Genomic DNA, 18,730 nt, shown 5'->3' with positions numbered 1-18,730 from the left:
AAAGAGCAAGACGTGCCACTCTGTTCTGGGCCAGCTGCAGCTTAACTAGGTATTTCCTTGCAGCACTCAACCACACAACTGGACATTAATCAAGGTAAGACAAAACTAGAGCCTGCAGGACTTGCTTTTTGGAGTGTGGTGTCAAAAAAGCAGAGCATCTCTTTATTACGGAAAGACCTCTCCCAATATTTACAACCGAGTGCATTCGGAAAGTATTCAGACCCCTTGACTTTTTCCACATTTTGTTACGTTACAGCCTTATTATAAAATGTATTAAATAAAAAAATGTCCTCATCAATCTAAACACAATACTCAATAATAACAAAGCGAAAAAAAAAAAACAGAAATACCTTATTTACATAAGTATTCAGACCCTTTGCTATGAGCCTTGAAATTAAGCTCAAGTGCATCCTGTTTCCATTGATCATCCTTGAGATGTTTTTACAACTTGCTTGGAGTCCACCTGTGGTAAATTCAATTGATTGGACATGATTTGGAAAGGCACACACCTGTCTATATAAGGTCCCACAGTTGACAGTGCATGTCAGAGCAAAAACCAAGCCATGAGGTTGAAGGAATTGTCCGTAGAGCTCCGAGACAGGATCGTGTGGAGGCACAGATCTGGGGAAGGGTACCAGAAAATGTCTGCAGCATTGAAGTCCCCAAGAACACAGTGGCCTCCATCATTCTTAAATGGAAGAAGTTTGGAACCACCAAGACTCTTCCTAGAGCTGGTCGCCTGGCCAAGCTGAGCAATCGGGGGAGAATCGCCTTGGTCAGGGAGGTGACCAAGAACCCGATGGTCACTCTGACAGAGCTCCTGAGTTCCTCTGTGGAGATGGGAGAACCTTACAGAAGGACAACCATCTCTGCAGCACTCCACCAATCAGGCCTTTTTGGTAGAGTGGCCGAACGGAAGCCACTCCTCAGTAAAAGGCACTTGACAGCCCACATGGAGTTTGTCAAAAGGCACCTAAAGACTCTCAGACCATGAGAAACAAGATTCTCTGTTCTGAATGCCAAGCGTCACGTCTGGAGGAAACCTGGCACCATCTCTACGATGAAGCATGGTGGTGGCAGCATCATACGGTGGGGATGTTTTTCAACGGCAGGGACTAGGAGACTAGTCAGGATCAAGGGAAAGATGAAAGGAGCAAAGTACAGAGAGATCCTTGATGAAAACCTGCTCCAGAGTGCTCAGGACCTCAGACTGGGGCGAAGGTTCAGGTTTGTCGTTATGGGGTATTGTGTGTAGATTGATGAGGAAAAAACCCAATTTAATCAATTTTAGAATAAGGCTGTAACGTAACAAAATGTGGAAAAAGTCAATGGGTCTGAATACTTTCCGAATGCACTGTATGTCCTATTATTACAAGGCATATTGAACATATTGTACCTTGAACAATAAACCCCTTTTCCTTCACATGTAACTTTAGGTAATGTATGTTCATATTTGGCAGAATCCCCATTTAAGCCATTTGAGGGGGACGAAACCACATATTATATGATAGAGGGGGAGACCCTTAGTTTGCCAGCCTTCCATGACCTGAGTGAGTTGGATTGGGGTAGTCTGACTGAGTTTACCTGGTACAGAAACGGAACCCAGGAGCTCCTGTCCTCTGAGGAAGAGCGTGTGCATCATCATGGACTGGTGCTCTTCTTCCTCCCACTGGCAATCAACGACTCTGGTCAGTACTACTCAGTACTGTGTGGGTGTATATTTTTGATAGCCTGTACACTGTAGATATTTATCTATGCTCCAGGAGGAAGGCAGCAGACACCTGTCTCATGTTTGTGATTGTGGTCAAAGCCCAACCGTTCAGCGATATCTCATAGTCAGCAGATAACATCGCTATCCCATGTCCTGACTGCATGGAACAATTGTGCCAGAATGGGAAAGGACATTTGACCTGGTATAAGGTACTGAACATGACCGGAATGCTAACACAAACCTCAATCCTGCAAGACTATGTACCATTGGTTCTCAACTCCTGTCCTAAAGCTCCTAAGGGTTGAACATGTTTTGTTCTAGCCCAGTACTAACACCCAACTCATCATCAAGCTCTTGATTAGTGGAATCAGGTGTCTTACTACTACTTGAGTATAAAACGTTTGTCTGCTGTTTTGTCTTTAATTTCAGAATTTCAGTCTCATTACAAACGAGAGTAAGAATGATGTGTGCGGACAGCGCTTCCAAAGCAGATGAGGGCATCTATGCGTATATGTGCACGTGGGAGCACAGTGGGAGGGTCCTCAACACGTCTGCATTCAGGAGACTGAAGGTCCAAGGTAAGTAGGCTGTGGCTTGATGACAGCTCTGTCAATCTGCTCAGCATTTGATTTATTTGATTGAATCTTTATTGAGATAAAGAGACCTCATCCAAGATAGCAGCAGGGTCAGCAATTTTACAAATAAAATCAAAAACGTGGAAACACAAACAGTACATTAGGCTACATTTCACATTTAAAAAGAACAGGATCAAAAGTTAGACCAAAACTAACCCTCATATCACGAGTGGCCTTTGCAGCAAAAAACGTTTTGAAAGTATCCAAATGTATCTTTCTGACTAAACTGTGTGTTTGTCTCCTTCAGCTCCCTATACCACTCCTCCTCCTCAGCTCAACCTGCCTAGAGACTGAAGCACAGAGACCACTGACCTGTGTAGGGATCACACCTGGCTTAAATACTTTCAAATACTTGTGTTGTGCTTGATTTGGTTTGCCCGGTATATCTCTGTCTTCACAGTATCTCTCGTTCTTCATAGGCACCACTAAGAAGTTGAAGTTTGAAGTGTTTTGTGGGCAGAACATCGAAGACAACTGTCACCTGTGGTGGGAGATGAATGGAGAGAAAGTGTGCTCGCAGCAGCAAGTCTACTGAGTGAAATTGAATAGGTACACACATACATGCACTCACATATTGATGCACACACACAAGCACACGCGCACACACTTGTTTTTTAGAACAAGGCAACAGAGTTGACACACTTCCTTGAAACAAGACCTCAGATTCACTATTGATAATTCACTAATGTGTGAATGTTCTGTGTGTATTTGTTACTGTAGCGAGGTGGAGATATCTCAAAGGCGGAGTATCTTCATGGCTATCTTGACCATAGACACAGTGACTATGATGGACCACCAGTCACAGTTCAAGTGTGTGGCCATGAACGACCAGAAATGGATATCTGCAGTGGTGTCTCTCAAGCCAAAAGGTTAGTGGAAACACATATGTGCACCTCAACCTGCGCACATAGGCTACACACACGTCACACAAACACACTCAGACACTCATCCACATATCACACAAACAAGCATGGACACACAAAATCACACATATGCACTCATTCTCTCTCTTTCTCTAACGTTGTTAGTGTTGTGTCTTCCTCCCACAGAGTCTATGTTGATGGTGGGTGTATGTGTGGTCTGCTGCTCTTCCTCTTGTTGGCTGCTGTGGTCGTCAAGGCGTTTGCCATTGATCTGGCTCTCCTCTTCAGTGGGGTTTTCAAACACTATGGTTGTTCTGAGGGTAAGAATATTTAGTCCAATAGTGGAGAACAATTGGAGGGTTACTTACTATCAATGCAAATATCATGGTACAGCTATATGGACACTCAATCACTATGGTTTTTGTATTGGTAAATTTACAAACATATATTATGATAAATAGATTTGAAACTTGTATCTCATTATGGTAAGTGGTGAAATAAGTATAGCCAGTTATAATTGTAATGGCTTAGCAGATAATAACAAAAGAAGAAGAATATTTACATGGCTCAAAGAGAAGGAATATAATATCTATTGTTTACAGGAAACTCATTGAACAATTCTAGATGAAGTTCTAGATGAAGGACTGGGGGGGTGAAATATACTTCTCCCATGGGCAAAGAAACTCAAAAGGGGTGATGATATTAATTAACAGTAATTTCGATCTGAATGTGCAAATTGTCCAAACAGATCCGCAAGGTAGATGGGTGATTTTAAATATGTTATTGGACCATAAACAGATATGGCTCATTAACCTTTACGGACCAAATAATGATGATCCACACTTCTTTGACAATATATATTATAAATTATCAACCCTGCAAGCAATACAAGACTCTATTATTATGGTGGGAGATGATAATACTGTTTTAAATAGCTCAATGAACCGTAAAGGAAATCACACTACAAACTATCACCCTCATGCTCTTAAGGAAATCATGAATGTCATGGATACATTAGAACTAGTAGATATATGAAGGCTTAAATATCCTGACCTAGTGAAATATACAGTTGAAGTCGGAAGTTTACATACACCTTAGCCAAATACATTTAAACTCAGTTTTTCACAATTTCTGACATTTAAACCTAGTAAAAATTCCCTGTCTGTCACGGTTTCGGCCGAGGCTGCTCCTCCTCCTTGTTCGGGCAGACTTCGGCGGTCGTCGTCCCCGGAGTACTAGCTGCCACCGTTCGATGTTTCATGTTTGTTTGGTTTTGTCTGTTTGTACACCTGTCCCTTGTTAGTGTTTGATTTTGTTTCCTATTTAGTTATCGTGTGTTGGGGCAGGTGTTATGTGTGATTGTTATGTCAGCTGTTGCTGTTGATGGTTTTTCTCTCTCGTGTTGTTTGTGTCGAGAGTCCGCACTGCGTGCGCCTTTTCTTGTTTTACGCACTGTTGTGTGTGTGCGTAATTTGTTCATGCCTCCCGGTTGGGTTGGCTATTCACCTGTTTGGAGTTACTATTTTGGATTACTAAAGTCTGTTGACGAACACCCTTGTTCCTGCGCTTGATTCCCTGCACCACATCCACACTCAGCGTTCTGACAGAATCACACATCACACCATGGAATCAGCAGGAGCAACCGCGCCAACAGAGATCATGGAGGACCGTCTTCGTGGGCAGGAGGACAGGATCAACCAGATCGGTCACGCCCTGGATCGGGTGATGAACACTCTCCACCGATGGGAAAGCAGCGGGGTACCCACGCCCCCACCTACCGGACCATCCCCATCGGTCAGTCCTCCTGTCCACCTTCCGGAAACCAGTGGGATTCGGCTCTCGCTCCCGAGGGCGTACGACGGCTCTGCTGCCGGGTGTCAAGGGTTCCTGCTGCAAGTGGAGCTCTACCTCGCCACCGTACACCCGGCGCCCTCGGGACACGAGAGCGTCTCCGCCCTCATCTCCTGTCTCACCGGCAAGGCGTTGGAGTGGGCCAACGCCGAATGGAGGAGAATGGACGCCGCTACCATTACCTATGCGGAGTTCTCCCGCCGCTTCCGTGCCGTGTTTGACCATCCACCAGAAGGGAAGGCGGCGGGGGAGCGTCTGTTCTACCTCCGACAGGGGATGAGGAGCGCCCAGGATTTTGCTCTGGAGTTCCGGACTCTAGCGGCAGATGCAGGGTGGAATGAGCGGGCCCTCATAGACCACTTCCGCTGCAGCCTCCGGGAGGACGTCCAGAGAGAGTTGGCGTGCAGGGATACCACGTTGTCGTTTGACCAACTGGTCGACATGGCCATTCGGCTGGACACCCTGCTCGCCACCCGTGGACGTCCCGGGTGGGGGTCGCCCATTTCACCCTCCAGCACCTCCGAGCCGAGCCCTATGGAGCTCGGGGGTGCTGGCGCTAGAGAACGGAGGAGTAGGAACCCGAGGGGGGCCGTTCCCTGCACTAACTGTGGCCGTGGAGGGCACACCGCGGCTAGGTGTTGGGGAAGGTCCCCCGGTGGGGGTGAAGGCAGGCCACGCATTGGGGAGTCCCCCCAGGTGAGTAGGCGCCCTACTTACCCAGAGCTTTCTGTCGTTCACATAACCTTGCCTGTTTGTTTTCCACAGGTTGCACCTCGTTCCCAGCATAAGGCGCTAGTAGATTCAGGCGCAGCTGGGAATTTTGTAGATCGCCAGTTCTGTGTAGAGTTAGGGATTCCTCTCCTTCCCGTTGATAAGCCTTTCCCTGTACATGCCCTAGATAGCCGTCCGTTAGGATCTGGGTTGATTAGGGAGGTCACAGCGCCCCTTAAGATGGTGGCGCAGGGGGGTCATGAGGAGACGATTCAGCTCTATCTGATTGACTCTCCTGCGTATCCGGTGGTGCTGGGGCTTCCCTGGTTGATTACCCATGACCCTACTATTTCGTGGCGAGAGAAAGCTCTTAAAGGGTGGTCTGCTCAGTGTGAGGGGCTGTGTCTGGGTGTTTCCATAGGGGCGACCTCGGTGGAAAGTCCGAATCTAATGCCAGCACTGCATATTCCCCCGGAGTATGAGGATTTGAAACTGGTGTTTAGTAAGACTAGGGCGGCGCAGCTGCTGCCTCATAGACAGGGGGATTGTGCGATAGATCTCCAGTCAGGAGCAGCCCTCCCGCGGAGCCATGTGTATCCCTTGTCTCAAGAGGAGAGGAAGGCAATGGAAACTTACATCGCCGAGTCTCTGAGACAGGGATACATACGGGCCTCCACTTCACCCGCTTCCTCAAGCTTCTTTTTTGTGAAGAAAAAAGATGGAGGTCTGCGCCCGTGTATTGATTACCGCGGTCTCAATCAGATTACGGTGAAGTACAGCTATCCACTCCCTCTGATTGCGACTATGACGGAGTCATTACACGGTGCTCAGTTCTTCACAAAATTGGATCTCAGGAGCACATATAACTTGGTGCGCATTAAAGAGGGCGATGAATGGAAGACAGCGTTTAGCACGACCTCCGGACATTACGAGTATCTCGTCATGCCATATGGGTTAATGAATGCTCCCTCAGTCTTCCAATCCTTCGTCGATTAGATTTTCCGGGACATGCAGGGACAGGGAGTAGTCGTGTACATAGACGATATTCTGGTGTACAGTTCTACCCGAGCAGAGCATGTAGCCCTGGTGCGCCGAGTGTTGAGGAGGCTGTTGGAGCATGACCTATATGTCAAGGCAGAGAAATGTCTGTTCTTTCAGAAGTCGGTCTCCTTTTTGGGTTATCAGTTGTCTGCGGCAGGGGTGAAGATGGAGGTTGACCGGGTGTCAGCTGTGCGTAATTGGCAAACCCCAACCACTGTGAAAGAGGTGCAACAGTTCTTGGGTTTTGCGAATTATTACCGGAGGTTTATCCGGGGTTTTGGACAGGTGGCAGCTCCCATAACGTCTCTGTTGAAGGGGGGTCCGGTGCGCTTGCGGTGGTCAGCTGAGGCGGACAGGGCTTTTGGGAAACTGAAGGACCTGTTTACCTCAGCGCCGGTGTTGGCGCATCCGGATCCCGCTTTACCTTTCCAGGTAGAGGTAGACGCGTCCGAGGCCGGTATTGGGGCCGTTCTCTCACAACGGTCTGGCACACCACCTAAACTCCGCCCCTGTGCTTTTTATTCTAAGAAGCTCAGTCCGGCGGAGCGGAATTATGACGTAGGGGACAGGGGGCTGTTAGCCGTGGTACAGGCCCTAAAGGTGTGGAGGCATTGGCTTGAGGGGGCTCAACACCCTTTCCTCATTCTAACTGACCACCGTAACCTGGAATACATCCGGGCAGCTAGGAGACTGAATCCTCGCCAGGCCCGCTGGACTATGTTTCTAGCCCGGTTTGTGTTTAAAATCACTTACATCCCTGGGTCCCAGAACGGGAAGGCAGATGCCCTTTCTCGGCGGTATGACACGGAGGAGAGGTCCGTTGAGCCCACTCCCATACTACCAAAGTCTTGTCTGGTTGCACCGGTGGTATGGGAGGTCGATGCCGAGATCGAGCGGGCGTTACGCACCGACCCAAGTCCTCCACAGTGTCCAGTGGGTCGGACGTACGTTCCGCTCGAGGTACGCGATCGCCTCATTTATTGGGCTCATACGTCCCCCTCCTCTGGACATCCAGGTATCGGCCGGACAGTTCACTGCCTTAGCACTAAGTACTGGTGGCCAACGTTAGACAGGGATGTGAGGATTTATGTATCCTCCTGTTCGGTGTGTGCCCAGTGTAAGGCGCCCAGACATTTGCCCAGGGGTAAGCTACAACCCCTGCCCGTTCCACAACGACCCTGGTCCCACCTCTCGGTGGATTTTGTTACAGACCTTCCCCCCTCACAGGGGAATACTACCATCCTGGTCGTTGTGGATTGGTTCTCGAAGGCCTGTCGTCTCCTTCCCATGCCGGGTCTACCTACTGCCCTACAGACCGCTGAGGCTCTGTTTACCCATGTCTTCCGGCATTACGGGGTACCCGAGGATATAGTGTCTGATCGAGGCCCCCAGTTCACCTCCAGAGTGTGGAGAGCGTTTATGGAACGGTTGGGGGTTTCGGTGAGCCTTACCTCGGGTTACCACCCGGAGAGTAATGGGCAGGTTGAACGTGTTAACCAGGATGTGGGTAGGTTTCTGAGGTCTTATTGCCAGGGCCGGCCGGAGGAGTGGGCGAGATACGCTCCTTGGGCCGAGATGGCACAGAACTCTCTCCGCCACTCCTCCACCCAACTAACCCCTTTCCAGTGTGTGTTAGGGTACCAGCCGGTTCTGGCACCTTGGCACGAGAGCCAGATCGAGGCCCCTGCGGTGGATGAGTGGGTGCGGCGCTCGGAGGAGACATGGAACGCTGCCCACGTTCATCTGCAGCGGGCCATCCGTCGGCATAAGACGAGCGCCGATCTCCACCGCAGTGAGGGGCCTGTGTACGCACCTGGAGATCGAGTCTGGCTCTCGACCAGAAACCTGCCCCTCCGCCTGCCCTGCCGGAAGCTGGGTCGGCGGTTTGTGGGGCCATTCAAAGTCCTGAGGAGGTTGAACGAGGTGTGTTACAGGTTAGAACTGCCTATTGATTACAGGAATATTAACCCCTCGTTCCATGTGTCTCTCCTCAGGCCGGTGGTAGCTGGTCCACTCCAGGACTATGAGATAGAAGAGACTCCTCCGCCCCCGTTGGACATCGAGGGGGCTCCGGCGTACACTGTGAGGTCCATCCTTGATTCGAGACGCCGGATGGGGGGTCTCCAATATCTCGTGGAGTGGGAGGGGTACGGCCCGGAGGAGCGGTGTTGGGTGCCGAGGAGGGACATATTAGACCAGTCCCTGCTGACCGAGTTCCATCGGGGTCATCCTACGCGCCCTGCTCCGCGTCGTCCTGGTCGTCCCCGAGGCCGGGATCGGCGCACGGCTGGAGCCGCGCGTCAAGGGGGGGGTACTGTCACGGTTTCGGCCGAGGCTGCTCCTCCTCCTTGTTCGGGCAGGCTTCGGCGGTCGTCGTCCCCGGAGTACTAGCTGCCACCGTTCGATGTTTCATGTTTGTTTGGTTTTGTCTGTTTGTACACCTGTCCCTTGTTAGTGTTTGATTTTGTTTCCTATTTAGTTATCGTGTGTTGGGGCAGGTGTTATGTGTGATTGTTATGTCAGCTGTTGCTGTTGATGGTTTTTCTCTCTCGTGTTGTTTGTGTCGAGAGTCCGCACTGCGTGCGCCTTTTCTTGTTTTACGCACTGTTGTGTGTGTGCGTAATTTGTTCATGCCTCCCGGTTGGGTTGGCTATTCACCTGTTTGGAGTTACTATTTTGGATTACTAAAGTCTGTTGACGAACACCCTTGTTCCTGCGCTTGATTCCCTGCACCACATCTACAATCAGCGTTCTGACACTGTCTTAGGTCAGTTAGGATCACCACTTTATTTTAAGAATGTGAAATGTCAGAATAATAGTAGAGAGAATTATTTATTTCAGCTTTTATTTCTTTCATCACATTCCCAGTGGGTCAGAAGTTTACATACACTCAATTAGTATTTGGTAGCATTGCCTTTAAATTGTGTAACTTGGGTCAAACATTTCAGGTAGCCTTCCACAAGCTTCCCACAATAAGTTGGGTGAATTTTGGCCCATTCCTCCTGACAGAGCTGGTGAACCTGAGTCAGGTTTGTAGGCCTCCTTGCTCGCACATGCTTTTTCAGTTCTGCCCACAAATGTTCTATAGGATTGAGGTCAGGGCTTTGTGATGGCCACTCCAATACATTGACTTTGTTGTTCTTAAGCTATTTTGCCACAACTTTGGAAGTATGCTTGGGGTCATTGTCCATTTGGAAGACCCATTTGCAACCAAGCTTTAACTTCCTGACTGATGTCTTGAGATGTTGCTTCAATATATCCACATAATTTTCCTTCCTCATGACGCCATGTATTTTGTGCACCAGTCCCTCCTGCAGCAAAGCAACCCCACAGCATGATGCTGCCACCCCTGTGCTTCACGGTTGGGATGGTGTTCTTTGGCTTGCAAGCCACCCCCTTTTTCCACCAAACATAACGATGGTCATTATGGCCAAACAGTTCTATTTTTGTTTCATCGGACCAGAGGACATTTCTCCAAAAAGTATGATCTTTGTTCTCATGTGCAGTTGCAAACCATAGTTTGGCTTTTCTATGGCGGTTTTGGCGCAATGGCTTCTTTCTTGCTGAGCGGCCTTTCAGGTTATGTCAATATAGGACTCGTTTTACTGTGGATATAGATACTTTTGTACCTGTTTCCTCCAGCATCTTCACAAGGTCCTTTGCTGTTGTTCTGGGATTTAGTGTATGTAAACTTAGTGTATGTAAACTTCTGACCCACTGGAATTGTGATACAGTGAATTATAAGTTAAATAATCTGTCTGTAAACAATTGTTGGAAAAATTACTTGTGTCATGCACAAAGTAAATGTCCTAACCGACTTGCCAAAACTATAGTTTGTTAACAAGAAATTTGTGGAGTGGTTGAAAAACAACTTTTAATGACTCCAACCTAAGTGTATGTAAACTTCCGACTTCAACTGTACATGGCGGAGACTCAATCAAGCTAGTCGTCTTGACTTCTATCTTATGTCATTCTCGTTGGCACCAAATGTTTAAAAAGTGTTGATAGGGGACAGAATGCGGTCAGACTATCATATAGTTGGCATATACATTACTCTTACTGAATTTCCACGTGGGCGAGGATATTGGAAATGTAATCAAAGCCTATAGGATGATAACTTGTTTTTAACTAGGACTGAGGAATTTATAACTGATTTTTTCCGACAAAACACAGCAAATCCCCTTATTGTATGGGACACTTTTAAATGTGCCTTTAGAGGCCATGCAATTCAGAACTCATCTTAAAAACAAAAGAAATGAAGAGTCCATACTAACAAAGTAAATAGAAGGTCTAACAGAACAGATAGATAGCAATAAAAAGTGTAACATAGAGGCTCAGAATAAATTAGAGGAAAAACAAAAATAAATTGAGAAACTTATTCAAGAAAGATCAAGTGTAATATATTATAAAAAATTAAGCAAACTGGATGGAATATGGGGAAAAATTCACCAAATTATTTTTAAATCTTCAACATAGAAATGCTACCAAAAAGAATTTACGGAAACTGGTTACAAATGACGAAGTCACCCATGATTCACCAAATTATATTTTGAAGGAGGAAGCAAAGTAGTTTTAGTTTCAGTTGCCTTAATCTCCTCTAACTGATTTTTTTTCTATTGATAATGTAAAATTAACAGCCATACAGAAAGACTCATGTGAAGGTGAAATTACAGAGCAATTAAAGACTTTAAGTCCGGGAAAACTCCAGTGTTGGATAGCATACCAGTCGAGGTATACCAAACCTTTTTTGATATACTCAGAGGACCGTTATTAGCATGTTTTAACCACTCCTATGTAAATGGTAGATTATCTGACACTCAAGAAGAAGGTCGGATTTCATTATTACTGAAACAGGATAGGCCCCCTTACAAAAAATCTTACCTTATGAAAAATCTGGGAAACAAGGCCTGCTATTCATAGCAGACTTTGAAAAGGCATTTGATAAAGTACGACTGGGGTTTATATATAAATGCCTGGAGCATTTCAATTTTGGAGTATCTCTTATAAAATGGGTTAAAATCATGTATAGTAACCCTAGGTATAAAATAGTAAATAATGGCTATTTCTCCGAAAGTTTTAAACTGTCAAGAGGAGTAAAACAAGGTTGTCCACTATCGGCATATCTATTTATTATGGCCATCGAAATGTTCGCTATTAAAATCAGATCTAACAATAACATCAAGGGATTAGAAATCCAGGGCTTAAAAACAAAGGTGTCATTGTACGCTGATGATTCATGTTTTCTTTTAAATCCACAACTTGAATCCCTCCACAGCCTCATAGAGAATCTAGATACATTTTCTAACCGCTCTGGATTACAACCAAATTATGATAAATGTACTATATTACGTATTGGATCACAAAAAAATACAATCTTTACTTTACCATGTAGTTTACCAATAAAATGGTCTGATGGTGATGTGGATATACTCGGAATACATATCCCAAATGAAATAAATGATCTCACTCCAATAAATCTTTATAGAAAGTTAGCAAAAATAGATAAGATCTTGCTACCATGGAAAGGTGAATACCTGTCTATTTGTGGAAAAATCACCCTGATTAACTCTTTAGTATTATCCCAGTTTACGGATTTGCTTATGGTCTTGCCTACGCCTAGCGAACAGTTTTTTTAATTATATGAGAAAAAAAGATTACATTTTATTTGGAACGGCAAGCCAGACCAAAACAATATTAAATGTGTAGCTTGTTTTTGGTCACAGGTCCAGGAATGGCTGAAGGATTGCAATATTTACCTGGAGCTAACCCTGCAGATACAGTAGCCCTACTGGGTGATCTGAAAAGTCATAGTCAATCGATCAATAATATAATAATACTTTTAGCAAAAAAATAAATTTCAATTTACAATCTGTAGGAACAATGAGAATAGAAGGGTTCAGAACTTTTGTGAAACATCACAGTGCAGTTGAAAAGCATATGGCAAATAGAAATCCAATATGGATGGTGTTAAGAGATAGATGGGAGGTGTTGAATGGAGCTGAAGGATGGGACTAATAACAACTAACAACAACTAATAACAACAAGATAACTAATGTAAAGCATACTGTGTCCATAATAAGTATATAGGTTATAAGTTGAGAGCTTTTGTGAAAGAGCACAGTTAGAAATATATGGCATATAGAAGCAAACCGGATGGACATCATGAAAATGATCGGAGAGGTTGAGGAAGTTCAGGAGTAAAAACAAACAAAATATAATTATTGTAAAATTGACTGTGTCCATAAAATTTGTATAGTATGTATAAGCTGGAAGTAGAGGCCTAATATGTATGTATATGTATTTATATGTATGTATGTATATATGTGTGTGTGTGTGTGTGTGTGTGTGTGTGTGTGTGTGTGTGTGTATATTTGCGAGAGAAAAAAAACATGGAGGATTGGAAGTGATGCAGACAATTACTACGATGGAAGTTACAATCTATCTGCAATATTAAAGCTGATCTAACCCCCCCCCCTTCCAAAAATAAATAAATAAATAAAGATGATTTAGTCCACAAACTGAAGTTTACTGATGCTATTTTATATACACATTTCATTGTACATGAATGCTTATTCAGCCTATGCCGGTATAGTATTGGGAGCCATATAAAAATGTTACTACATGTAGTTCTAAGTTACACCACACGGAGGCACTCTAACCTTGTACTGTACAGTAAATGTCTCAGTCGGTCCCTCTCATTGTGCAATGCAGTAGTCTGCAGTAGGCTAATGCTTCGAACACACTGACTGTGTTGTTGCATTTTGGTACACAAGAAGTACATTTATTTCCAATGGAACGCTGCGTTTGCCTTGCAGCATTCCGTTGCAGAGGCAGTTGCAGTGCGTTCTGTGTGGTGCATACGTTGGATTTATCGAACGTATGCGTCAAACTGTATGCGTAAACAAGTTGACAGAAATGGTAGCAGAAGGTGAATGTTGAACTTTTGTTGCACACATATCTAGATGATGCTGCATACTATTTTGCGCAATGAGGCAGTCGTGTGTTCAAAGCGTAAGTCTGCTCTTCTCAGCAGGTCCCATCTGGGGTCAATCCCACTGCTAGTGTAGAACAAATTGGCCATTTATAAAACAAAGAAAAACTATATTTCAGTTCAAATTTAATAAAATCTCTAGAATCCACTCTTTTCATGCTAAGGTTTGACAGAAACCTCCTCTTTGTCTGTGTTCTCAGATGGGGAAGTCTATGATGCTTACGTTGTCTACCAGATGGATGGTGTAGACAAAGGCATGGAGGAGAAAGTGTGTCAATTTGTGAGCAGCATTCTGCCCACTGTCCTGGAGCAGAAGTGTGGCTTCAGACTCTTCATCAACGGCAGAGACGACTTACATGGAATAGGTTGGTTCATTTAGACAGTACCCTGCCCTTTAAGAGGAACATTTAGAAGTAATAAACAGTACTTAAGTAAAACATTAGCTTCTCCCGCTCTTCTGTTGTGTCCCCAGACTGCTTGGAGCTAGTGGAGGCCTGCATGTGGCTAAACAGGAGGCTGATGGTCATCCTGACCAAAGTTCCCTCAAAAATATGTAGGCACTGAGCAAATTTCAGGTCTGCTGAGCGCAAACTTGAACTTTGTGAAAATGTTGTGCAACTTCCAGTGTGCGTTTATTGTGAACACTGAGGCTGAACCCGCTTTAAGTTACAGTTTGAGACAGTGGTCAAGTAGGCTACTGTGGCTATTTGATCATTATGTAGGCCTACCAGAGTGGCCTACCATCAAAAACAATGGAGAAAATACATCCCATAACATTTTAACATGGAAATAGCTGTTCTATCATTCAGCCTACAGTAGCAGCCAATGTGTGGTGTTCAATGTAGGCGTACATTTCATGACACTTTTGAAAATAAACATGCAGGGCTTGACATTAACCTGTTTATCCACGTCCTTCAGACAAGGAGGTGACTGAAAATGTTGTTATGTTGTTTGATGCAAGAAACCACCTTTCAAAATAAAATCCAATATTCTTACCATACTGAGAATCAGACTAATTATGCTACCCTCTACCTATTGGCAACTTAGATTCAAGCCTGTCTCAAAATACAACACTTCCACTTTAAGACAAATATGGCAATGGTCTATTTGCATATAGGCTATACTGTTTTGTTTTGGTATGGTATATTGAAAGTGGCTAATATTGCGTTGATTCAATCACAATTGCCACAGTAAAGGGAAACGTTGATAGTGTTAACAGGGAAAAACCTAGAACAGTGGTCACCAACCTTTTCTGAGTCAAGATCACTTTGAGTCAAAATGCAAGCCGAGATCTACCGCTCAGATTTGTTTTTACATGATTTAAAAAACGTAATCCTATTCAACATTAACAAATTAAAAGCAGTACTGTAGCAATGAGGTTTTTGCAGTAAGCTATAGGCCCAATACTTTATCACCGCATATTGGCTTTGCTTGAATTGCCCTGCCAATGCATTCTTGTTCCGGACATTTTTTTAAATTAGATTTCTGAATTTGAGGTAGTCTATATGATCACACTGGTAATAGATCCATTGTTGTATTACTTGTGAAGCACAGCTGAGTGAGCATACATTTAAATAATTAGCTTTTTATTTTACTGGGCTGATGGTGCCTGCATCTGATGGTCAGTCTCAGCGGAGGGAGAGAGCAGCAGACTGAGTGTCCACCTCTCAACATCCCTCCGCTTTCCCTTTCCTCCACTGACACTGACCAAAAAGGGATACCGTCTTCCAGCTGATGGCGAAACTTGAGTCGCACCCATTATTTCTGCCTCATGCACAAATTAATATTGTTACTCCTATGAACAGAGAAAGTGAAATATTCATAGATATTAAAAATGACCCAAGCTAATAATAACAACAACACAAGCCTATAAATACACTTTCCTACTCATTCATTACTGCTGCAGTGCTTGTTGTAGCGCTGAGTGGAAATAGGAAGAATGCGCATATTATGGCTTATAAAAATGTTGAACACAAAGTGTTGACAGTGCTGAGTAAGAACTTAAACATGTTGTATTTGTTGTATTTGTTTACAGTCTCTCTCTAGTCAGGGTTTTAAACGTTTTGAAATCTCACAGTATCAACTTTGCCATAGCTTAGAGGGAACATTGATCCTGACCCCCAGCTCAAACTCAGGGTCAGGCTCAGGATCGGGAGGTCAAGGGTCAGGGGGCCAGTGGGGCTACTCATCCTCACTAACCCCAGCAGAAGACTATGACTGTCAGGTGGGTCTCCACCAGGCTCTGGTCCACAGTGCAATGAGTGTTCTCCTCATCCAGCTGGGGGATATGGGGGAGGGGGACTACACACACCTGCTCCCCTGCCTGCAGCACCTATTCCACAAGAGTGCCCCTTTAAGGTGGCAGAAGGGAAGGCGGGGGTCGACGCTGCCCAACTCGAGCTTCTGGAATAGGGTACGTTACATGATGCCACTCGACGAGTATTGACAACCCAGTTAATATGACTCTTCTATGAGAGCAATCAGAAGGTCTGAGGACTTGAAGGGCGGTTGGAGGTCTGGGATTCTGTTATAGAAGAGAACATGCCAAGTTATCTCTAAAAACTCCTTATATCAATGCTGTGTAGAGATGTGTCAGCTGCCATAATGACAAATTGACTGTAGAATAGGCTCTAAAAAGGTATCATAGGCTCTGAAAGTTCATTTACGACCTCTGAAAAACTTGCCTTTCCATTTACATAAGAAAAGGTGTTGACTATTATAAAAAGAAAATGAAGACTAGATAGTCTACTGTATGTATGTTGCTTTTGAGTTTGTAAAGAGCTGCCTGTCATTTACTCACGCCATGGAAAAAAGAGATTATATTATGTTTCTGTCAACCTGTGTGGATGGTTTGGTTAGTTGCTGTACTGAACCAGAGCCATCTAGACAAGATATGGCTCTGTCTCGACCCATGTGAGGCATCCGAGTTATTTGCGTTCATTTATGGATAGCCTGTCGGATAAATAGCATATTTAGTTGGGAAATAGAAATGTTCCAAGTGAATTTGACTTAGTGTATTCGGAAAGTATTCAGACCCCTTCACTTTTTACACATTTTGTTACATTACAGCCTTATTCTAAAATGGATTAAATAAATAGAAATCCTCAACAATTTACTCACAATACCCCATAATGACAAAAGTGAAAACAGGTTTTTAGATATTTTTGCAAATTTGTTAAAAATAAAAACAGAAATAGCTTATTTACATAAGTATTCAGCCCCTTTTCTATGAGACTCGAAATTGAGCTCAGGTGCATCCTGTTTCCATTGATCATCCTTGAGCTGTTTCTACAACTTGATTGGAGTCCACCTGTGGTAAATTCAATTGATTGGACATGATTTGAAAAGGCACACACCTGTCTATATAAGGTCCCACAGTTGACAGTGCATGTCAGAGCAAAAACCAAGCCATGAGGTCGAAGGAATTGTCCGTAGAGCTCAGAGACAGGATTGTGTTGAGGTACAGATCTGGGGAAGGGTACCAAAAATATTCTGCAGCATTGAAGGTCCCCAAGAACACAGTGGCCTCCATCATTCTTAAATGGAAGAAGTTTGGAACCACCAAAGCTCTTCCTAGAGCTGACCACCCGGCCAAACTGAGCAATCAGAGGGGAAGGGCCTTGGTCAGGGAGGTGACCAAGAACCCGATGGTCACTCTGACAGAGTTCCAGAGTTCCTCTGTGGAGATGGGAGAATCTTCCAGAAGGACAACCATCCCTTCAGCACTCCACCAATCAGGCCTTTATGGTAGAGTGGCCAGACGGAAGCCACTCCTCAGTAAAAGGCACATGACAGCCCACTTCGAGTTTGCCAAAAGACACCTAAAGGAGAAACAAGATTCTCTGGTCTGATGAAACCAAGATTTTACTATTTGGCCTGAATGCCAAGCGTCACGTCTGGAGGAAACCTGCCACCATCCCTACGGTGAAGCATGGCGGTGGCAGCATCATGCTGTGGGGATGTTTTTCAGCGGCAGGGACTGGGAGACTAGTCAGGATCAAGGGAAAGATGAACGGAGCAAAGTACAGAGAGATCCTTGATGAAAACCTGCTCCAGAGCGCTCAGGGCCTCAGACTGGGGCAAAGGTTCATCTTCCAACAGGACAATGACCCTAAGCACACAGCCAAGACAACACAGGAGGGGCTTCAGGACAAGTCTCTGAATGTCCTTGAGTGGCCCAGCCAGAGCCCGGACTTGAACCCGATCGAACATCTCTGGAGAGACTTGAAAATAGCTGTGCAGCAACACTCTCCATCCAACCTGACGGAGCTTGAGAGGATCTGCAGGGAAGAGTGGGGGGGAAAAAACAAATACAGGTGTGCCAAGCTTGTAGCGTCATACCCAAGAAGACTCAAGGCTGTAATCGCTGCCAAAGGTGCTTCAACAAAGTACAGAGTAAAGGGTCTGAATACTTATGTAAATGTGATATTTTCATTTTTTTTTTTTATACATTTGCAAACATTTCTAAAAAACTGTTTTTGCTTTGTCATTAGGAGGTATTGTGTGTAGATTGATGAGGGGGAAAAAACTATTTAATCAATTTTAGAATAAGGCTGTAACGCAATAAAATGTGGAAAAAGTCAAGGGGTCTGAATACTTTCCAAATGCACTGTATCTGATGTCCTGAAGATATGAAAGCCACATAATAAACTCGATGGGGAAAATGCAAGGACTATAAGTCTGGGCAGTCAGCATTACAGATGCCAGGTAGGCTAATTACGAAAGTGATTACCGCTGCCACAGAACATATCAATCAACATGATGAGTATGATCGATTAATGTTTGCTTCCCGTTTAACATTATTATTATTCTGCTCTTGCAACTCATTATGTTCCTAGTTGTGGAACACTAGCTAAAGAACACTGAAAATGTGTGTGTGTGTGTGTGTGTGTTTAAGAGCAGATGGTAATTATTACCGATGAGATCA

The 18,730-nt window shown here is 44.7% G+C and overlaps 1 protein-coding gene across 1 annotated transcript; it reads left to right on the top strand.

Annotated features, from left to right (window-relative positions):
- Window positions 1-2,171: 2,171 nt before the first annotated feature.
- LOC311129201 (interleukin-1 receptor-like 1) lies at window positions 2,172-16,249 on the top strand (the record flags this gene model as incomplete). The annotated part of the gene is made up of 7 exons (XM_084161507.1): window positions 2,172-2,289; window positions 2,766-2,854; window positions 3,067-3,215; window positions 3,396-3,529; window positions 14,004-14,168; window positions 14,276-14,356; window positions 15,945-16,249. The coding sequence occupies 7 exons, from the start codon at window positions 2,172-2,174 to the stop codon at window positions 16,247-16,249; spliced, it is 1,041 nt and encodes a 346-aa protein (XP_084017633.1).
- Between the last annotated feature and the right edge of the window lie 2,481 nt (window positions 16,250-18,730).

Source organism: Coregonus lavaretus, assembly GCF_964263955.1.
Source record: "Coregonus lavaretus genome assembly, chromosome: 5".
Classification (NCBI taxonomy): domain Eukaryota; kingdom Metazoa; phylum Chordata; class Actinopteri; order Salmoniformes; family Salmonidae; genus Coregonus; species Coregonus lavaretus.
Note: the sequence above shows the minus strand (reverse complement) of the source record. Positions and strands in the feature narration are given on the sequence as shown.